This window comes from Eulemur rufifrons, chromosome 6 (assembly GCF_041146395.1).
Source record: "Eulemur rufifrons isolate Redbay chromosome 6, OSU_ERuf_1, whole genome shotgun sequence".
Lineage (NCBI taxonomy): Eukaryota > Metazoa > Chordata > Mammalia > Primates > Lemuridae > Eulemur > Eulemur rufifrons.
In genome coordinates, this window is record NC_090988.1 from 88,715,117 (window position 1) to 88,734,572 (window position 19,456).

General features: G+C 61.6%; 1 protein-coding gene across 1 annotated transcript; it reads left to right on the top strand.

Annotated features, from left to right (window-relative positions):
• Positions 1 to 404: 404 nt before the first annotated feature.
• Positions 405 to 19,388, top strand: MAPK8IP1 (mitogen-activated protein kinase 8 interacting protein 1). Its single transcript, XM_069469867.1, has 12 exons — positions 405 to 700; positions 11,010 to 11,115; positions 13,067 to 13,384; positions 14,980 to 15,061; positions 15,385 to 16,197; positions 16,389 to 16,464; positions 16,985 to 17,157; positions 17,431 to 17,540; positions 17,739 to 17,855; positions 17,979 to 18,049; positions 18,151 to 18,249; positions 18,606 to 19,388. Exons 1-12 carry the CDS (start codon positions 600 to 602, stop codon positions 18,676 to 18,678), a joined length of 2,139 nt encoding a protein of 712 aa, XP_069325968.1. The 5' UTR covers positions 405 to 599; the 3' UTR covers positions 18,679 to 19,388.
• The last annotated feature ends 68 nt before the right edge of the window (positions 19,389 to 19,456 follow it).

Consider the following 19,456-nt stretch of genomic DNA (forward strand, 5'->3'; position numbering starts at 1 on the left):
ACTCCAAACCTGTCTTCTCTAGGAGTCCACTCTGGCAGCCTCTCTTCTTTCTCTGCCTTCCTCCACGACCCTCCTTTCCTGCCCGCCTTCTCTGTCCCTGCTGCGAGGGGCCAACCTGGGCCTTCGGATCCAGGGTCCCGCCATCAGTTATCTGGTACTCGGGCGCTAGGCCCGCCCCAGGGACAAAGCACGCACTGGCAACTAGAGGCTTTGCAGGGTGGGGGACAGTCGGTGTCGGATAGAAGCCCAGGCCCGCAAGGGCCGGGCTTCAGCACCTCGGAGAGCGCCACGGGGGCGGGGCTAGAGTGCGGGGCGGGGCTAACACGGAGGGGCGGGGCTAACGCGCGGGGCGGGGCGGCGAGACCCCCGCCGGGACCCGGGGGCGCGCGCGGGGCGCTCTCGCCAGTCCCGCGAGCCGTGCGCGGTCCGGAGCCGCGCCCTGCCCTCCCCGCCGGGCACAGGTGCGCTCGCCGCGCCCGCCGGAGCCCGAGCCCCGAGGCGGCGGCGGCCTCCTCGGCGCGCCTCCGCCTCCTTCGCCGCCGCCGCCGCCGCCTCCTCCGCGCCGCGCTCCGCCCGGATGGACAGGGCTGTGCCCGAGAATGGCGGAGCGAGAAAGCGGCGGCCTGGGCGGGGGGGCCGCGTCCCCGCCTGCCGCCTCCCCGTTCCTGGGGCTGCACATCGCGTCGCCTCCCAATTTCAGGTGAGAGTCCGAGGCCGCCGCGCGCCCCGCCCTTCACCGGGACTGATCTGCCCGGGCTGGCCCTCCCCGCCCCCAGGACCCCGGGAACCGGGGACGAGAGGGCGGCATGAGGATGGGGTCTCTTCCCGGGATGTAGTCGCCCCAGAAGCCCCCCCAGCCTCAAGTCCAGACTGACGGCCGGTGCATATTCCCGGTGCAACTCCCTCCGCCATTCCTTGTCCCTAGGGTGGGAGGTTCTGCGCTGGAATCGGAGGCCGCCTTCTCCCCCACTTCGGGGCTGCGGCAGGGTCTGGGGTCTTGGTTGAGATCCCAAAGCAGGCAGGCACCCCGCGGCTTATCCGTGCCCGGTGGAAGGTTTCTGAATAGAGATGGGAGCAGGCTCAGGTGGCCTGTGGGTCCCTGTTCCATGGAGCCAGCAGCAACGTTGGTGCTTGAAGGAGGGAATCTTGGGCCCCTCCCCCAGCCCGGCCTGGACAGATGGGCCTAACTGCCAGGCCTGGCATGGCCAGGACCCTCTATGGATGTGGACAGCACCTGCCTGGTCAGGTGTGTCTCTCAGGGCAGGTGCAGAAGGCTCTGCCTCAACCAGGGATCCTAGGTTGGGTGGTGGGAGGGGGAGTCTGCCCCGGAGTAGCCAGGGACATTGGGGGTGTGGGGAGGGTCCCTGATGGGGTGAGCACAGCTCCCCTTCCACCACCACCCCCCAGTCTGGTACTAGGCCAGGTGGATTTCAGAGAAGTGAAGGGTGGGTGTTGGGGAAGGAGGGATGGATGTCCCTCCCCATAATTCTGGCCCCCAGTTGGTGAGGAGGAAGAGGAGGGTGTAACTACTCCAGAGCCTGGGAGGCTCAGACATACCCCATTGTTTCCCCATCTCATGAGCTGGCGCCTTCCCCTCTCCTGGGGCCCCCACCCCAGCCAGGCCCCAGCTGGGCTCTGGCGCCAGCCCCTCCTCTGAGAAAGGGGTCACCGGCTCCCAGGCCCTCAGGTGGGCAGGGACCCCTGGGGATCTGTAATGGCATCATCAGGCCCAGAAATCTCCCCTGAGGCCCTGAGCTGAGCCGGGAGGACCACAGGGGGCCAGATGGAGGAGTCCACGCCTGAAGGCCGCAGGCTGCAGCTCTGTGATAATGCCTCAGACTCACGAGCCACAGGCTGAGACTGCACCTGGCACGACACACGATGCCTCCACGCAGACACTGCCTTCCCACCTCCAGGCCTCTGTAGTGGAAGAGCAGCGGGCTGGAGAGACCTGGGCTCATGTCCTAGCTCTGCCCCTTTCTAACTGCATGACCCAGGCAGCTTTTGTCCTCTCTGGGTCCCATCTGTTAAGTGGGCTAATTAATATTGATTCCCACCCAGAAAGGAGACTGGTGTGCATCAAGTCAGTGTTCAACAAGTGTCGGCCTCCACACTAGCAAACATCTCTGCAGCTGGTTACTGTCCAGATGCCGGCTCGCTTCACCCTCATAACCACCCTGAGAGCGCGTAATGATCTGCCCGTTTTGCAGATGAGGACACAGAGATTAAGGAAGGCAGGGGACTTGGCTTGCCTGGGGACTCTGAGACAGTCAGGGGTTGAGGCTGGGCTGGAACCCAGGTCTGTGTGTTGTGTGTTCAATCCACGCCACCTTCAGGCCCTGCCTCTGGTCCAGAGGGCAGCTTTACCCCTGCCCCCACCTGCTTCCCCAGTAATCATGAACGCTTTAGTGAGAGGAGCTGACGAGGCGGACACCAGCCAGGGAGTGTGTGGCCAGCTCTGAGCCAGGTGGGACAAGGGCGGCAGCAGGCCAAAAGGCTGAGGCGTGGGCCAGCCCTCCAGGACACCGCTGCCGGGCTGTGGGCACAGGGCCAGCTCATGGGGATAATGAGGGCCAGTGTCTCAGGCCCACGAGGCCTGCCTCGCTGCCCCAGTGGCGCCCGCTGCCCTTTCTCCTGGCCCGCCTCTCGCAGCCCTTGGCCCAGCTCCATTAAGCTCTGGGCGCTGAGTGCTCTCTTGTGGCTCTTTGGTGGGGTCATGGATTCAACTGCCGGGTTTGAATCCTGGCGGGGCCACCTTAGCTGTGTGCCCTGAGACTGGGCACTTGACCCCTCTAAGCCTCCAAGATGCTGGCTTTGGCCCCTGCTCAGGATGGTCCCACGACTCTGAGACAACACACGCTGAGGGGGGCAAGGTCTGCGGGGAGCTGCACGTATGCAGGGCCATGTGCATGCACCTGGGCCCCCAGTTCCCCGTCAGCTCCCAGGAGACATGGGGGTCCGTACATAAACTTTGGTGTCGCCACTGCTCAGAGTAGGTGCTCAGTAATGCCTACTGGTTTGTTATTTCATTGAGGCTGAAGTTGGGTGCTGTCCTTTGAGGGAGAGCAGAGACTAACAACAAGTGTCAGAGAAGTGAGCATAGGTTACTTCCAGAACTTACAAAATAATAAAAGAAAATTTAAAATTAAAGGTTTACATGTTCGTTATAAAGAAAACTCTAGAAAAGAGAATTCAGAAATTTATGCAGTGGATACATTGCGCTGGGTAGGTGGGATGAAGGGGAGGGACAGTGGGACAGTCCCTGTGGGAGGAACGGCAGACAAAGGGTATTCATGGAGGGCAAAGGAACAGCCTGTCTCGGTGTGTGGAAGCGGAATTGTGGGTAAGAGACCTTAGAAATCGCTCATTGCGGGGGCCTGAAATCCGGCCCCCTCCCCTACGGGGCAACCAGGGAGGGCAAGTGGCTTCCCGAGAACACATGGCAAGTTAGTGGCAAAGCTGGGACGGAGCCAGGCCCACGACTCTCTGGACGGCTTCTGTCTGTCCTGCCACTCTGCTCAGGGATGAGAGAGGGACCATTGAGGGGAAGGGACCTCCTTATTTATCTCTTCATAAGGCCGTACACACTTGGTGGTTCTTTCATTCACTCAAAGAATATTTGCGCTTTGCCAGGTTCAGGGGAGAAACCCCTCAGAGGCACAGGTGCGGGCCTGGCTGTCATGCAGGCGGCAGTGTAGCAGGGGACAGACAGATGAGGCCTTACCTGACAGGCTGGTGAGCGTGATGATGGCTCAGGTCAGGGGCCTGGGGGACCCAGGCTCAGGGATCAGGGAAGCCTCACTAGAGGCAGGGACAGCTCAGCTCAGGCCTGGTGGGTGAGTGAGTGTCACCCAAGAGGAGGAGGTGCTGCTTGCGCGAAGGGTGGGAGGCCAGAGCAGGGAACAACAGCTTACTCTGGCCTCTGCTAGAGTGGCCATCCTGTGGGTGGGAAGTGGGGACAGGTTCAGGATAGGAGGAGTTTCGGGGAGCACATTAGCCCACTTGGTGAGGGAGCTGGTATAAGGGGCAGAGGAGAGGATGATGCTGGAGCCCCGTGGGGTTGGGGTGTCCTGGGAGAGGAGAGCTTGGTGGCAAGTCACATGGGGACCTGCTACATTTGAGATGGGTGGTCATAGGGGGACCCAGCTGGAGGATTCAAGCAGGCGGTTGGTTTGGGGAGAGAACTGGACTGGGGCCAAAGACGCCAGCAGGCTCAGCATGTAGAGAGAGGCTACTGGAGCCTCAGAGAGAACGTCACCGCCTGGGGAGATGGAGCAGAGTGAAGGAAGGTGACCCAGCACCCGGCTGAGGAACGCCAGCTGGTGACTGCTCAGCCGGCGTGCCTTGGTGGAGGTGGGGAGATGCTGCTGGAGCCCCCCAGCCCCAGCCCGACGCCCTGGGCAGCACCCCCTGCCGAGCTCCTGGCGGACCTCGGGTGCTGGGGCAGAGAGTGCTGACGGGCCTCAGACAGCCCAGCCGTGGCCAGGGCAGGGTTTCCACCCCAGCTTCCTGAGGTCAGAGCCTTAAAGTTGGTCTCTGGATTCCGGAAATGGGCCACAGTGGTTCCCAGAAATCAGGTCACTACCACCATCTCCACTTAGGGGTTCTTCCCCATTCTAGGACCCATCTTTGTCCCCTGGCCCTACTCTTGTATTCATTCAAAAATCTGTGGGCGCATCTCCTGGGAGCCTGGCCTTGTTCTAGCACCGGTGATGCCAGTGGGTGGTTTCTGCTCCCATGGAGCTTCTATTTGGCACCTGTGGTGTACAGGGTCACGGCTTTGTGCGTGGACTGGAGCAAGGGTGGGGAATTGGTGCCCAGGTGAGTGTGTTGGCCCTGCCCTCTGAAAACTCACAGCTCCAGGAGAGGGCGGGAAGCCCAGAGCAGGACTGGGAGCTTGGTGCCCGGTTGGCGTGACCCAGAAAGTTTGTCAAGGAGAGCAAAGGGGAAAAGGTCTCCCCACATTCCACCCCGTCTCACAACTATGTGTCCATGTTAGTTTCTTCCTGTGATTCATCCAAGTAAAACCATAAAATCAGATATTCTGCCTTTTTGTTGATTTTATTCATTGTCATTTTTTACGTTCATACCCAGACTGGACAATGCTTGCTCACTGAGCCCTGGGGGCTGCCCAGCTGCCCAACATCCCATCCCCTGGACGGCCACACTGCAGCCAGCCCCTGGTGCTGGCCGCGTGGTGGCGTTCAGCTGTTTGCTGTTATGAGGAATAAACATCCTTGTGTATTAAGATTTTTTCGCATGTGGGCTTGTTTCCTCAGGGCAGTCTCCCGAAAGTTAAATAACTGGATCCCAGGGTTCTTGCTGCGTATGGGCGCCACGATGTGTAAACAGACCGAGCACACTGTATCCCCAGTGGGGGCCAGGACACAGTGAGGAGCCAGCAGGGCCAGAGGAAAGTACTGGGGCACCGAGGTAGGAGGGGACCAGGGTAATGCAGGGATAGGGGCGGCAGATGGAGCAGCCAGGCAGGTTACCAAGTGTTAACACAGATGAAATCCCCAGTGGGGTTTCCCGGACTCACTTCTTGGGTTGGATTCGGTTTGCACTGGAGATGACGCTAGTGTGGAGGTGGTTGGGAAGGGGATTGCAGACCCAAAGGACAAACCCTGCCTGACCCCGGCGTCCACCCAGAGCTGGGGGTGGGGACAGAGAGAGGGTCTGAGGATGCGGCTAGGCCTGGCCCGCCCCACCCCCACCTCCCCATTTCTGCCAGTGCCGTCTTCCTAGAGGCCCTGACTCCGTGTGGTTCAGGACACGGGAAGTTGAGTTGAAGCGGGGGCTGACTTAGAGATTTCCAAGGTGAAAATCTAGAGAGACCCAGGACACCCGTGGTTCATTTGTTCAATGTTTAAGTGCCTATTAGGCACCACACATGTTGATCAAGACAGACACAATCCTGTCCTTACGGATTAACTGACTGTAAGGGGAGGCCACCACTGGTCTCGTAACCCAGAGGTAAAATTACAGGGATACAGGAACCACCACCAAGAGGGACCGCGGGAGCCAATAGCAGGGCGGTTGGGCCTGGTCCCAGAGGTCAGAGAAGGCTCTGGGGAGGAAGAGATGCAGGGGAGGAGCCCGTGGGGCAGGAGGCTAGAGGGTGTCAGGGGAGACGATAGGGAAGGGAGACTCTACAGAGCCCTGGGGCCCCACATGAAAATTTGGGCCCCTTTCCCTAAGGGCCGGGGAAAGCTGGCACAGGGCTCTGAGCTGGGGGGAATGACTAGAGCAGATTAGTATTTCGGATGTGGGTTCTGCTTTCCCTGCCTGGTGGAGACTGGCCTGCGGGGGAGCCAGAGGGAAGCAGGGATCCTGCATCGAGTTGAGTGGCCGGTCAACAGGTGTCCTGAGAAGCCACTGGAAGCCAGCCCCATGCTCAGCACTTAGAGGGCTGTGGAGAGACAGGCTGGACCCCTGGACCACAGGTGCCCTCTGCCGTGAGAGAGGCCCACGGGGCGCTGTGGCAGGGACCCAAGGTCACTCAGCTGGCATCCTTACCTCACTACAACACAGCCAGGAACACAAAGGTCCAAGAGTGGCTTCTGTACAGCCAATGCCTGGCTCAGATTTGGCCTTGCTCAGCTACAGCCTCAGCACTTTACCACTTAACCCTTACTTTGCATACACTTCTAACTCAGCCCACTACTGAGCCGAAACTCAGAAAGGGCTAGGACTGCCGTCGATGTGACAAGGCCAACAGGGATGTGATGGCACAAGGCAAGGGAAAAGGCCATGACATCAACATCGGAACGTGAAAAGCATGTTTGTTCAGGGCCATTTAGGAAAGGCCAGCTCAGGTTGGGGTGGGGGGCAAAGGGTGGCCTGGCCAGGACACAGTGAGGAGCCAGCAGGGCCAGAGGAAAGGACCGGGGCACCCAGGTAGGAGGGGACCAGGGTAATGCAGGGATAGGGGCGGCGGATGGAGCAGCCAGGCAGGTTACCAAGTGTTAACACAGATGAGACCTCAGGGTCACCCCGCCCAGAATGGAGAGCAGGTCTGCTTGCTGGGCAGTGGCTGCTCCAAAGGGCGGTACTGAAATCCCCAGGCCCAGCTGTAAGGGGCCAACCCGCGGAGGGGGTAGGATTCAATGTGGGGGGCCTCCTGGTGCTGGGGGGGCGGCTCGGGAGTCGGGAGTCGGGGTTGGTGGTCGGTGAGGAAGGTGGAACAGGCAGCGCCAGAGGGAACCTCCCTGTCTCTTACCTTCCCGTCCCCCCCCCATCCCTCTTCCCCTCCCTCTCTTCCTTCCTCCTTCCTTCCCCACATTTGCCTTCCTTGAGCCCAGAGGGTCTCCTGGGGTTTGGGCTGGGAGACCCGGAAAATCTGGTGCCTGGAGAAGAAGGAGGAAAGGGCAGGGTCTGGGGTGGGGACCAGCCAGCCTCCCTAGATCCTTGGTGGTGACCTCCTCCCAGTCTGTTAACGCTCGCCAGCACCTTGCCACGGGTGGGCAGGGGTTGGTGCCCTCATTTTGTGTGTGGGAAACTGAGGCCTGAATCTCTTTACGTCTGAGCCTTAGTGTTCCTGGTCTGTGAAATGGGCAAAATGGAACCCTCTCCCAAGGTCACGCTGAGGATTAAGGGAGGTATGTGGCATGAAAGTTGGCGGCCAGGGCAGGGCAGCTGCTTTTAAGTAAAAGAGTCAGGATTTGATCTCAGGCCTCCTGCTTCCAAGCCTGATCCAGTGATCAGTCTACCATCCTGCCTCGCTTCTGAGAAGCACCCAAAGAGTAAGGTGAGGGGCCCCCTTCACCTGTGCCAATGGAGCCAGGGACCAGGCATGGCCTCTCTGACCCCAGCCCGGTGCTCGTTCCATCGTCACCCAGTTAACCCCAGTTCCCGCATCTGTAGAGGATGATTCAGCTGTCCCTGCCCCCCACCCCAGACCTGTGGCCCAAGGAAGGGGGACTCTCAGGGGACGTGGAGGGTGCAGAGCCCATGCAGACCCCTCAGCTCCAGAGGAGCGGGTGGAGGCTGAGGACGTCCTTTGACAAGCATCCAGCAGCCGTGTCCTGAGTGTTCTCCAGGAACGGCCAGTGCAGACGGTGGCTGGGAAGGAGGGGACATGTATTGATCCCCTGCTGGGTGCAAGGTGGGGGATGTGAGTTCCATCCACTTTGGAGCAGCCAGGGGAAGGGCAGTAGGTGTCTCTGATGGAGACGTGGTCCTGTCTGTCCCACCACACTGCCTTACATCCAGACAGATGGTGACACCAGACACATGAGAGGGCCAGGAGGGCATCCTGGAGGAATGGGCCTAACTGAGCACTCTTCCAGCAAGCACAGTTTGAGAGCCTGCCATGTGCTCCATCCAAGCCCTGGGCTGGGCACGGGGGAAGCACAGTGTCTACCCTTGAGACGGGTCCAGGTGCTCACACATGCAGCTGGAGGCCTCGAGTGCCAGGCACAGGAGTGTGCCACTAGCAGAGAGCCTTGGAGGGTTTTGAGTGGGGCAGAAGGGATGATGGTGTTTCTGCCTGGTAAGTGGCAGGTGGGGCGGGGTGGTGCGGGCATGGGGAGACTGAGGCAGGCAGGCCAGTTGGGGAGGGCAGAGGCAGGAGCTGGACGAGGGCTGGGGGGTGAGGAAGGGGAGCCGGGTGTGAGAAGACACAGATGTGGACATGGGTCGCTGGCTGAGCACAGGGGATCTGTGGCTCCCCAATGCTGGCTGAGTCCCAGGGGCTCCTCTTTGTGCCACTGGCCTTCTCAGTGACCATCCAGGCAAGCCGGTGTATATTGAACTTAGTGCCAGCCACTGGGTTCTTGTCTCATGGCCAGAGATGCCACCCTGCCCTGGGTGGGCTGAGGATGGCTGCTCTGGCTTCTGGGCCAGGTCCTCCTCCCCTGCTGGCCGGGCACACCCTCCCCAAGGCCCTGGGACCCTCCCCCTTTTGGCTGCAGGTCAGAGGGGCCCTAAGGAGCACCTTGTGCGCCCAGCCCCCGTCCCTCTGTCAGAACCCCTCTGTGCCGTGCCCTCCAGAGGCCTCCAGGTTCTGTTTATGTCACTCCAAAGGGACAGGAAGCTCATTACCACCCTGCAGCACTTCCAGCCCTGCTCCCCAGGGTCCACACGCTGGCCTGCCCTTAGCTCTGGCTCTGAGGCCTCCTGCCTGGAGGGTTGAGCCCTGCCCCGGGAGGGAGACAGCCCAGACCAAAGTCAGCTGGCACCGTTAGGACGTTAGGACGAAGCCTGGGCCCACAGAAGCCTCCCTGATGAGGTGCGGGGGGCTGAGCATGTGGCAGTGCGGATGGGCTGTCCATTCTTGGGGAGTTTCAGAAGCCCCCCAACCCTCCCACCTGGCACCTGACAATGGCGCTGGCCCTTTAAAGCAGACCAGGGGCTGGCTTTTAGGGGGAAGCATCCCAGCTTTCTGCCATCTGCTTACAAGCCTGGGGCAGGGAGGGGGGTCACCCCCAGCCCCTGACAGGGGCATTGGAAGGACAGGTGGAGCTGAGGCATTGATTGCAGTAACCTGATCCCGCGGGGGAGGCGGCCACAGCGGCAGCAGCGCAAGGTCCAGGGAGGAAGCCGCCTGCAGCCGAGGGCTGGGCCGAGAAGAGCTGGGGCTGGGGCCGGTCGGCAGCAGCTGCCTCCTCTCCCGGCCCATCTATTTTTAATGAGCTCCCCAGGCTTCTGCAGCCGGCAGGACTCAAAAAGGCAGGCCCAGGCGGTGGAGGCCGGAGACCCCAGCCCTGCCTTGAGCCCTGGCCCCCCAACCCTTCCGGGCATGAGAGGGCAGCCCTGGGGCCCCGCAGCCCCCCAGCTGGGCAGGGCTCTCCATGCAGCTGGTGCTGAAGATGGATTCGAGCCCAGACAATGACAGCTGGTTGGAGGATCAGTGGGAGAACTGGTAGGGGGCGTGGGGGCTGGCGGGGTGGGGAGGGAGTTGGGGAGAGCTCCACTGAGCTCAGGGTCTCTGTTTGGTCTGATTGGGTAAGAGGCATGGGGTATGGGCCTCCTAGGTTCTCTTGGGGGCTGGGCTACCACCTCTCCTGGGTGACCTTGGACTAGTGGGTTTCCCTTGCTCTGTGCCTCGATCTCTTAGTCTTATTTGGGAGAAAGCACAGACATTCTCCCCAGCTTCCCAAATGTCCCACCTGCACCAAGCCAGGCGGAGTGCCCAGGGCCAGGGGTGAGCAGGTGCAGTGGACAGACCAGCACCATAGTGGCTGGCCCAGCCCTGCACACCGAGGTGTGGGCTCAGGGCTGGCCTGTGGGGAGGGGATTCCACTGTCTACGTGCTCAGGGCTGTCTTCTGAGCTTAGAACACCTCCAGCCCGACCTGGGGCTTGTTCCTGACCCTGTCGGTACAGCGTCCTGTTCAGGGTCCTCATGCCGGGCAAGGAGATTTTGTGGTTGAGTGAAGAGACCAAGAACACAGCATGGGGGCATAGTCTCTCCTGAAATGGGCTGAAACTACCCATATTGACACCAGATTTCCCTTCACTTCTTCCCAGGGCTCGAGAGGAGTGGGTCTTCCTGGGCTGGGGGGCACAGAGCTCTCCTCTGAGGCTGGGGGAGGCTGGGCCTCTCCACCCATCTGCCGGCACCTCGGGTCTTGGTACTCCAGGGATTGCACAGGGAGCACCCTAGAGTCTTCTTCTCAACTCTGCATTCTCCGTGGGTAGACTGGCCTTGGCACCTGCCTTGACCCTGGGAGGCATTTCTCTGGCAGAGCTGAGGCTCCGACCAGTTGGGCCTTCTAGGCACTGCCTCCTGGTTGGCAACAGGGTGACAGCTCCCAGCTGGGAAGAGCTGGAGTAACCTGGAGCCTCCTCCACTGCCACCCTAGTAGGACTGCCTTTTGGCACAAGCCCCAAACTCTTTCCCTGCCTGTTAGACACCTCCTGCACGGGCGCAGATGGACCCTGAGCCCATCCTCTGGGGGCCATGCTCTGCCTTTGAGAGGCTGCCCCTTGGAAGAGAGAACAGGGAGACATGAGTGGGCTCAGCAGTCCCCCTGGGTTGTAACTTTGGCTTCTCATCCCCACCAGGCTCACCCATGACATCAGCTTGGAGGAGTTTGAGGATGAAGACCTCTCAGAGATCACTGATGAGTGTGGCATCAGCCTGCAGTGCAAAGACACCCTGTCCTTACGGGTAAGTGTGGGCTTCCAGGAGCCCTTGAGTGGGGTAGCAGGATGAATAGGGACAGGAGTGAGGGCATCCTCCTGTACAAAGGGGGTTTCAGGTCTGTTTGGCACCCATGAAATGAAACAATGTGCAGGAAACACCCAGTACAATGCTTGGCATGTCTGGGGTGTACACTCAGAATTTTTCCTTTTCTTGGCCTGGGACTAAGGAAGGAAGCACCTCCTTCAACTGCTCACAAGAAGGGAGAGGGCAGGAGGTCTTGAGATCTAGGACAGTAGCAACTAGGGCCAGAGTTGAGGGCAGGCTCAGGGAGCAGCTCTGGCAGAGGGCCCGAGGCAAAGCAGGGTGGAGTCTGCTGGAATCTGCAGTGCTTTGGGGCAGGAAAAAAGAGCCAAAGCACTCCTGGAATGACTCCCATGGCTGCCGGCTGCCATTGCACCAGACCACACCACACAATGCAGCCTCCCAGACCTGCCTTGGCCCCCAGTGCCAAAGGCCCCCCCACCGAGGGTTCACCCAGCATTTCTGCTGCTTTTGGCCCCTTGGCTTTGTCATGGGGAAGGTGGTTCTCTCTTGTGTCCAAAGACTTGTGTGCTGCCGGGAGGTCCGCAGCAGCTGGGGCACCTGGGTCATATGGGGATCTCTGCTATATCCTTTCAGAAGCGGAAGGGGCTGGCCAGGCAGGAATGGAAGGCAGAGCACAGGGCCAGGTTGCAGAGCCCAGGGCTTCTCTTGGCCTAGGAGGGTGGGCAGCAGCTAGATGTGGTGTTAGGAGAGTGGTTACCAAAGGACAGCTGCCCTGTGCCTTGGGGAGGGCTGCCTGTCTCTGTGTTGACCTCCTGTTACCCCCAGACATTCTGTAAGCTCTGCCAGGCAAGAGGAAACCAAGGGGTGAGGATAACTCTCCAGTTCCCAGCACCCCAACTCTCCACCCTTTACCCAGGCCAGGAAGGGATGGAGGCAGAGGCCTCTTACTCTGGATTTGGGAATGGTCCCAGAGCCCCGACATAGCTTCTCTGAGGTCATACCTGTTCTGGACTCTCACACAGTCCTCTCCTGCAATATGCACAGCAGAGCCTTGGAGAGGGTGGCCCTGCGACTAGCCAGGGGTGTACCCCTGTGGGGCCTTAGACAAGCTCCAGGGGGCTTTCACACACACTTGCCAGTGAATCCTCACCGCTCTGGGAAGCTGGGAGGTAGTAGTATTGTCCCCAGGCAACTGGTGAAAGGACCTGAAGGGTCAGGGGATCTGTCCCAGGTGCCAAGGAGTTGGTGGCAGAGCTGGAACTAGAACGAGGCTCTGCACTAGCAGACCTGGCCAGGGGACAATTTCGGGCTGGAGGGGCCTGGGCCGGTGGGCTGAGGAGAGGAGACGAGAGGGGCGGGGATGCCGCTGCCTGGGTTCCAGGTGCCCCCGCGTGGCCCTGCCCCTCAGCGGCCCTCTTCTGGCGGCTCTCCGGGCCTGCTGTCTGCACTGTGCCTTGCCTCCTGTAATCCCTCGCCTGGCTGAGCCTCAGTTTCCCCAGTTTTCCTCGCTGCCCCTTCAAATACTAATCCACCCCCCTCCATCTCTTGGGCTGCCCCCCCCCACCAACTCCTTGGCGACCCCGGCGTCCCCATGGCAACAGCGGTGACTTCACTCTGGGCTCGGTTTACAACCCTGGTGAGGTCACCGGCCGTTGCCAAGGGAACGGGAGGGCGCAAGGAGTGAGGAAAGAGGGCCTGTGGGAGGGGGAGGTGTGTCCGCCACAGGCGCTGACTGGGGTGCAGAGGCGGCGGCCTCGCGCGGCTTCCCGGACGGCGGCGGGCGGCCCCTGGCCCGGCGCCGCCGGCTCGGGTTACCCCCTGGCACCGCGCGGGATGGACTCGCCCGGGCGGGGGGCGGGACTTGCGGCCTCGGCCCCGCCCCGCCCCGGCCCGGCCCCGCCTGCTGACGCCCCCCGTCCGCGCCGCGCAGCCCCCGCGCTCCGGGCTGCTGTCTGCGGCCGGCGGCGGCGCGGGGAGCCGGCTGCAGGCCGAGATGCTGCAGATGGACCTGATCGACGCGACGGGGGACACTCCCGGTGCTGAGGACGACGAGGAGGAGGAGGAGGAGCGCGCGGCGCGACGGCCCGGAGCGGGGCCGCCCGAGGCCGAGCCCGGCCAGGATCCGGCGCCCCGCGGCCAGGGCCAAAGCCAGGGCCAGGGCCAGGGCCAGGGCCTGGGCAGCGGGGACACGTACCGGCCCAAGCGGCCCACCACGCTCAACCTCTTCCCGCAGGTGCCGCGGTCTCAGGTGAGGCGCGAGCGGGGGGCGGAGCTGAGGGGGCGGCGCCCTGGGGCCGGCAGCGAAGGTGCGAGGGGGCGCTGAGTGCCCTGGGACCAGGCCCGGCCCACTGGGTGGGGGAGCGAGGAGGGGCTGCAGCGGGGGCAGGGCCTTGTGCGCCTGGGGACCCGGCCCCGGGGGACAGGGCCTGGAGAGAGGCTGCCGGCTCGCTCCTGGGGAGGTGGGCTCCGAGGAGCAGTACATCTGTCCTAAGGAAGAAGGCTGAGTCCAGCTGGGTTTGGAGTCTCGAGGAGGGTTGAAAGGAAGGGTTGACAAGGGCAGTGGAGGAATTGGTGTAAGGAGAGAAGTAGGGGACTAAGAGAACTGGGCTTTGAGGGGTTGGAGGGTTTGGAGCTTGGGACCTGGGGCTGTGACGGGGTTTCCCCTTTAGGGTAGGGGGTTCCTGGTGAAGGTGGGGCAGAAGCGGGGCCTGGAGAATAGAGCATCCGAAGTGGTCGGTCATGGGAAATTGTGGCGAGGTGGAGACGAGAGAGCTCAGGGGCAGCAGCCAGTTTGAGATCTGGGCATCTGGGAATTCCCAGAAGGCAGGGGAGAGGGAGGGGGGATGGAACTGTGTGGCTGAGTTGGGGGCCTCGGGCCCCTGGGCAGGTGGCTGGGTGCCAGGGAGAGTTGAATAGGGTGGGGAGCGCTGGCTGTGGCCCTTTGTCTTCCAGGCCCAACAGCAGAGGTGCAGGGAAGGAACTCCAGGGAGGTGGGGCTGCGGGTGGCTGGTGTAGGGGCTGCAGGGAAAGGGTTGGTCCCTTTCCCAGGATCCTCTGAATGGCTGTTGGCAGCCCAGCTCATGAATGTGAGGGCTTGCGAGAGTTCCCAGGGGAGGCAGCCTTGTGTGCAGGCATTGTGGAGAAGGGGTCCGGGGGGCTGAGGATGTGGGACAGGCAGCCCAGGAGATCCAGGAAGGAGGGCCGCTGACAACTACATCTGTAATTCCTCAGTCATGTGCTGCCATGTGGGGGGCAGGGGAAACCATGTTATGGATTCGTCATTTGGATGATTCATCCCAGCCCCCTAGGCCAGCTACTGGGGAGACCCTTCCTTGTGCTTTTTCCAGGCTCTACTAGAATGTCCCCACCTCTTCCCAGTCCATAGCTTCCTGAGCTCTAGGGCAAGAAGTCAGTCACCCTCTTTCTGAGTTGGGCTGAATTAGAGCATCTTACATGCAAACCTTCAGTGTCTGGGACTGGGGGTCTCATTGTCCCCAGAGAGCTCCTGCTTCTCCCCGCTCCTCCTCCCCGTCTCACCACCACACACACTGGCCATCGCCACCTTTGTTGAAGCTGATAAGAACATCTCCCTGAGGGTTGACCAACTTCCCTGAGCCAGGAGAGAGGGCCATCTAGAGCCAGCAGGCCTGCTGGGAGGGCTGGGACTTGCCACCCCACCTGCCTGTTCCAGAGGAGTGACAGGAGTGAGGCCCGTGACAGAGGAGGCGGGGTGGGTACAGTACTCAGCCTTAGGGCTGGCCTGGTGGGGGGCAGGGCCAGGGCCTCCCTGTGCCGGGCACTGTTGATCGCTCCTGTCACAAGGGCCCTTTGTTCCCTGCACAGGACACGCTGAATAACAATTCTCTGGGCAAGAAGCACAGTTGGCAGGATCGGGTGTCTCGATCATCCTCACCCCTGAAGACAGGTAAGTCTGGACCCTCTCCCTCACCTGGACCTCAGCCTGCCCTGACCCAGTCCTCCCTGCAGAGAGCAAACCCAACAGTCTCCGACTGAGTTTACCTGAGTAGAGGTAAACTGCCCATCCTGCATCCCTGCGCAAGCACACTGGGGGCTGAGGTCAGCTGTGGCATGAGCAAGGTGACCGGCCCCAGAGCCTGCCGAGGGCCTATTGCCCAGGGAGGCTTTGTCTTGGTTTCTGTGTCCGCCCGCTCAGAGCCGAGGGAGCGGGTAGCCTGGGAGTCTTGGGGGAGGGCACCTGCGCTCAGCACCGACCTGCCTGCTCTCCAGGGGAGCAGACACCGCCACACGAACACATCTGCCTGAGCGATGAGCTGCCACCCCAGAGCAGCCCTGCCCCCACCAAGGATCGAGGCACTTCCACCGACAGCCCTTGCCGCCGCAGCGCGGCCACCCAGATGGCACCTCCAAGTGGCCCCCCTGCTGCCCCACCTGGTAGCCGGGGCCACTCACATCGAGACCGAATCCACTACCAGGCAGATGTGCGGTTAGAGGCCACAGAGGAGATCTACCTGACCCCCGTGCAGAGGCCACCAGACCCTCCAGAGCCCACCTCTGCCTTCTTGCCACCTGCGGAGAGCCGGATGTCCGTCAGCTCCGATCCCGACCCTGCGGCCTACTCTTCCACTGCCGGGCGGCCACACCCCTCCATCAGTGAAGAGGATGAGGGCTTCGACTGCCTGTCGTCCCCAGAGCGGGCTGAGCCACCGGGGGGAGGGTGGCGGGGGAGCCTGGGGGAGCCACCACCACCTCCACGGGCCTCCCTGAGCTCGGACACCAGCGCTCTGTCCTACGACTCGGTCAAGTATACACTGGTGGTGGATGAGCACGCGCAGCTGGAGCTGGTGAGCCTGCGGCCGTGCTTCGGAGACTACAGCGATGAGAGTGACTCGGCCACTGTCTACGACAACTGTGCCTCTGCCTCCTCACCCTATGAGTCGGCCATTGGAGAGGAATACGAGGAGGCCCCCCGGCCCCGGCCCCCTGCCTGCCTCTCCGAGGACTCCACACCTGATGAGCCCGACGTCCACTTCTCCAAGAAGTTCCTGAACGTCTTCATGAGTGGCCGCTCCCGCTCCTCCAGTGAGTTGGCAGGGGGGAAGTGGATGGGGGGCTCCCGGATGGGGAGAGCCAAAATGAGGGGTGTTCCTGGCAGGTGGCCTCGGACCCCCTCTGATTTGACTGAGAGTTACTACTGAGCACTCTCTCCCTGCCCCCTACAACTCGACCAGAGCTGGGACCACCCTCCTCCAGCCCTGTCCCCTCACCTGCAGGTGCAGAGTCCTTTGGGCTGTTCTCCTGTGTCATCAACGGGGAGGAGCAAGAGCAGACCCACCGGGCCATATTCAGGTGAGAGCCCTTGGGGTGGCCAGGCCACACCCCTCCTTGCCTGTGCCACCACTACATGGCCTAAACCTAAGCCCTGCCATCAGTAGCACCGGTCCACTCAGCCACAGGGGAAGAGTCTGCCCTCTAGGGACTCAGAGTGTGGGGACAAAACGGATGGTTACAGTGCTGTGGTGTGGTGAGGGAGCCCAGACTGAGCACCTAGTCTGGCCGGGGGCACGGTGCCCGGGAGGGTGACCAGGATGTCTGCCCACACCCCAGCCTCCACCACCTCTGGACAGAGTGCTCACTAGCCGTGACCTCTCGGTTTTAGCAGGCCCTCTGCTCACCTCTTCCTCCCTCCATGGCAAATGCATGTCTGATTGACCTTGGTCTCCCCCGGGAGCTAGCATCGTGACAGACACAGGATGCTTTTGCAAATGTTTATTGAACTAACGATGCTGCTGTGGCTGTCAGACCCCAGAGCAGGCCTGGCTGGAGAGGCCTTGGGGAGGAATTTCTCACATGCCCTTGTTGGGGACAGGTTTGTGCCTCGACATGAAGATGAACTTGAGCTGGAAGTGGACGACCCTCTGCTGGTGGAGCTACAGGCTGAAGATTACTGGTACGAGGCCTACAACATGCGCACTGGTGCCCGGGGCGTCTTTCCTGCCTACTACGCCATCGAGGTCACCAAGGAGCCTGAGCACATGGCAGGTAGCGTTCCAGCCCCACATCTGCCTGCCCTGACTTGCCGCCAGGTGAACATGTGCTACAGATCTTGGTCAGCCAGGGACAGGGGCAGGGGGAGGTGATTTTAGGTCCTTTTCACAATTCAGAGAAGTGAGGCCCAGTCAAGTTGGGATGTCTGGGGACTGTGGCACCCTCTGCTGGCTCTGTCATTCTGTGTGCCTTATCATTTTCCTTCGAGTGGCCACCAGGCCCACTCCCGCGGGCTCTGCCCCTCATCACGTCACACTTGCTTTCCAGCCCTGGCCAAAAACAGCGACTGGGTGGACCAGTTCCGGGTGAAGTTCCTGGGCTCGGTCCAGGTTCCCTATCACAAGGGCAATGACGTCCTCTGTGCCGCTATGCAAAAGGTACCTGGATCCCGCTCTCTGTGCCTCCTTGGATGTGTGCCTGCCCCCAGCCCAGTACATCCATCATCTCGTCTCCTGGGGAGACGGACACTGGCATCTCGAGGCAGTAGAGGCCTTAGGGAGGGACCAGGGCCTGGGACAGGAGTGGTCGGCAGAAGAGTGATCAGACAGCCCCTGATGTGTTCCCATCCCTCACAGATTGCCACCACCCGCCGGCTCACCGTGCACTTTAACCCACCCTCCAGCTGCGTCCTGGAGATCAGCGTGCGGGGCGTGAAGATAGGTGTCAAGGCCGATGACTCACAGGAGGCCAAGGTGACTTCCCCCAACCCCCAGTCCCCAGCGCTCCCCGGACATGTGCCATGAAGAGGTGTTCAGCTTCTGCACGCCACACCCCTGTGGGCTGGGTGACCACCCTCTTGCTTCTCTTCTCTGTAGGAGAATAAATGTAGCCACTTTTTCCAGTTAAAAAACATCTCTTTCTGTGGATACCATCCAAAGAACAACAAGTAAGTGGGGTGGGACAGAGCTGGAGGAAAGTGGTGGTCTGGAGCCGCTGCAGGGAGGGTGGGTCCGAACCTCGGCCCACCACAGACCTGTCCTCCCACAGGTACTTTGGGTTCATCACCAAGCACCCCGCCGACCACCGGTTTGCCTGCCACGTCTTTGTGTCTGAGGACTCCACCAAAGCCCTGGCAGAATCCGTGGGGTACGTTCGCGTGTGTCCTGCCGAGTGCCCAGCCCGGGACCAGGCCCACCCGGGCCCTGGTGCTTCTGCCTCGTGCTCACCGGCGTCCCCCAGTCCTCCCCGCAGCTCTGGAAACCCGTCCCCAAACCCCACTGCGGGGTCTGGAGGGAGGTCCAGGTGGCCCCGGGGAGTGGCTTCTGAGCTTGGTCATTGCCATCTTCCTCTGGAAACACACTTCCGTGGGGAACAGAGCCGAGGGGCTCCAGCAGGGGAACCAGGGCCCCACCCACGGCCCCAATTTGAAAACCCTGGGTTGAGATCCTGTTCCTCCCTTGCCAGTGGCTGCCCAGGTCATCTGTGTGTCCCCTGCCTTCTAGGAGAGCGTTTCAGCAGTTCTACAAGCAGTTCGTGGAGTACACCTGCCCCACAGAAGACATCTACCTGGAGTAGCGGCGCAGCTCCGCCCTCTGCATCCCCCAGGCCCTCGGGCCAGAGCCAGGACAGCTGGCCACGGACAGGATGTGGCACCCACCACCACCAGAGGACCCAGAGGATGGGGAAGTGGGGGCTGTTGGCCCCATGTGGGGAGGGTGGGGTTATGGGAAGAGGCAGATGCAGTTTATTGTAATATATGGGGTTAGATTATCTGTAGAGGACAGAGCGGGCTGCCTGGGCAGGGGTTGGGAGGGACAGGGCTGGTGGGGCACCAAGCCTCAGCCAAGGACGTCCACTCTGAGAGCAGAGAGCTCTGCCCCATCCCGGGCCTTCCTTCCCCTGCCAGGGGTCCAGCTGTCTGGCTCTTGGCCACCTTGCCGCGAGGAGGCCCCCGCCACCTGCAAGTGCCCAGCCTCCCCGGGCCCCCAACCCCCACGGAAGAGCCCTGAGCTCGGGCTGGGCCCAGCCACCTCCCAAGGACTTTCCAGGAAGGAAATGGCAGCAGGTGGAGGTGATGTCCCTGTTCTCAGCTCTGTCATTTGTGGGGCCTCCAGATGGCTTCCACCAACCTCATGGCATGCTGGCCCGTGGCAGGCTCAGGACCTCAGCGGGGAAGAAGCCGCAGCAGGGCCCCGCCAGGGAAAGGGGGCTTCCTGACTGGCCCGGGCCAGCCCCATCTTGGTCCTGTCACCCTGGCCCCAACTATTAAAGTGCCATTTCCTGTCTGGACTGCAGTGGATGTATCTACACAGACCCCTCCCATGCCCGTGTCGGGTCGCTTCTGCCCCAGGAA

What these genes read in the sequence shown, in the direction of transcription:
- MAPK8IP1 (XM_069469867.1), top strand. Translation starts at nt 600, where the DNA reads ATGGCGGAGCGAGAAAGCGGCGGCCTGGGCGGGGGGGCCGCGTCCCCG. An exon ending in AAGACACCCTGTCCTTACGG is followed by an intron (nt 11,116 to 13,066) that starts GTAAGTGTGGGC and finishes CGCGCCGCGCAG; the next exon opens with CCCCCGCGCTCCGGGCTGCT. An exon ending in ATCCTCACCCCTGAAGACAG is followed by an intron (nt 15,062 to 15,384) that starts GTAAGTCTGGAC and finishes CCTGCTCTCCAG; the next exon opens with GGGAGCAGACACCGCCACAC.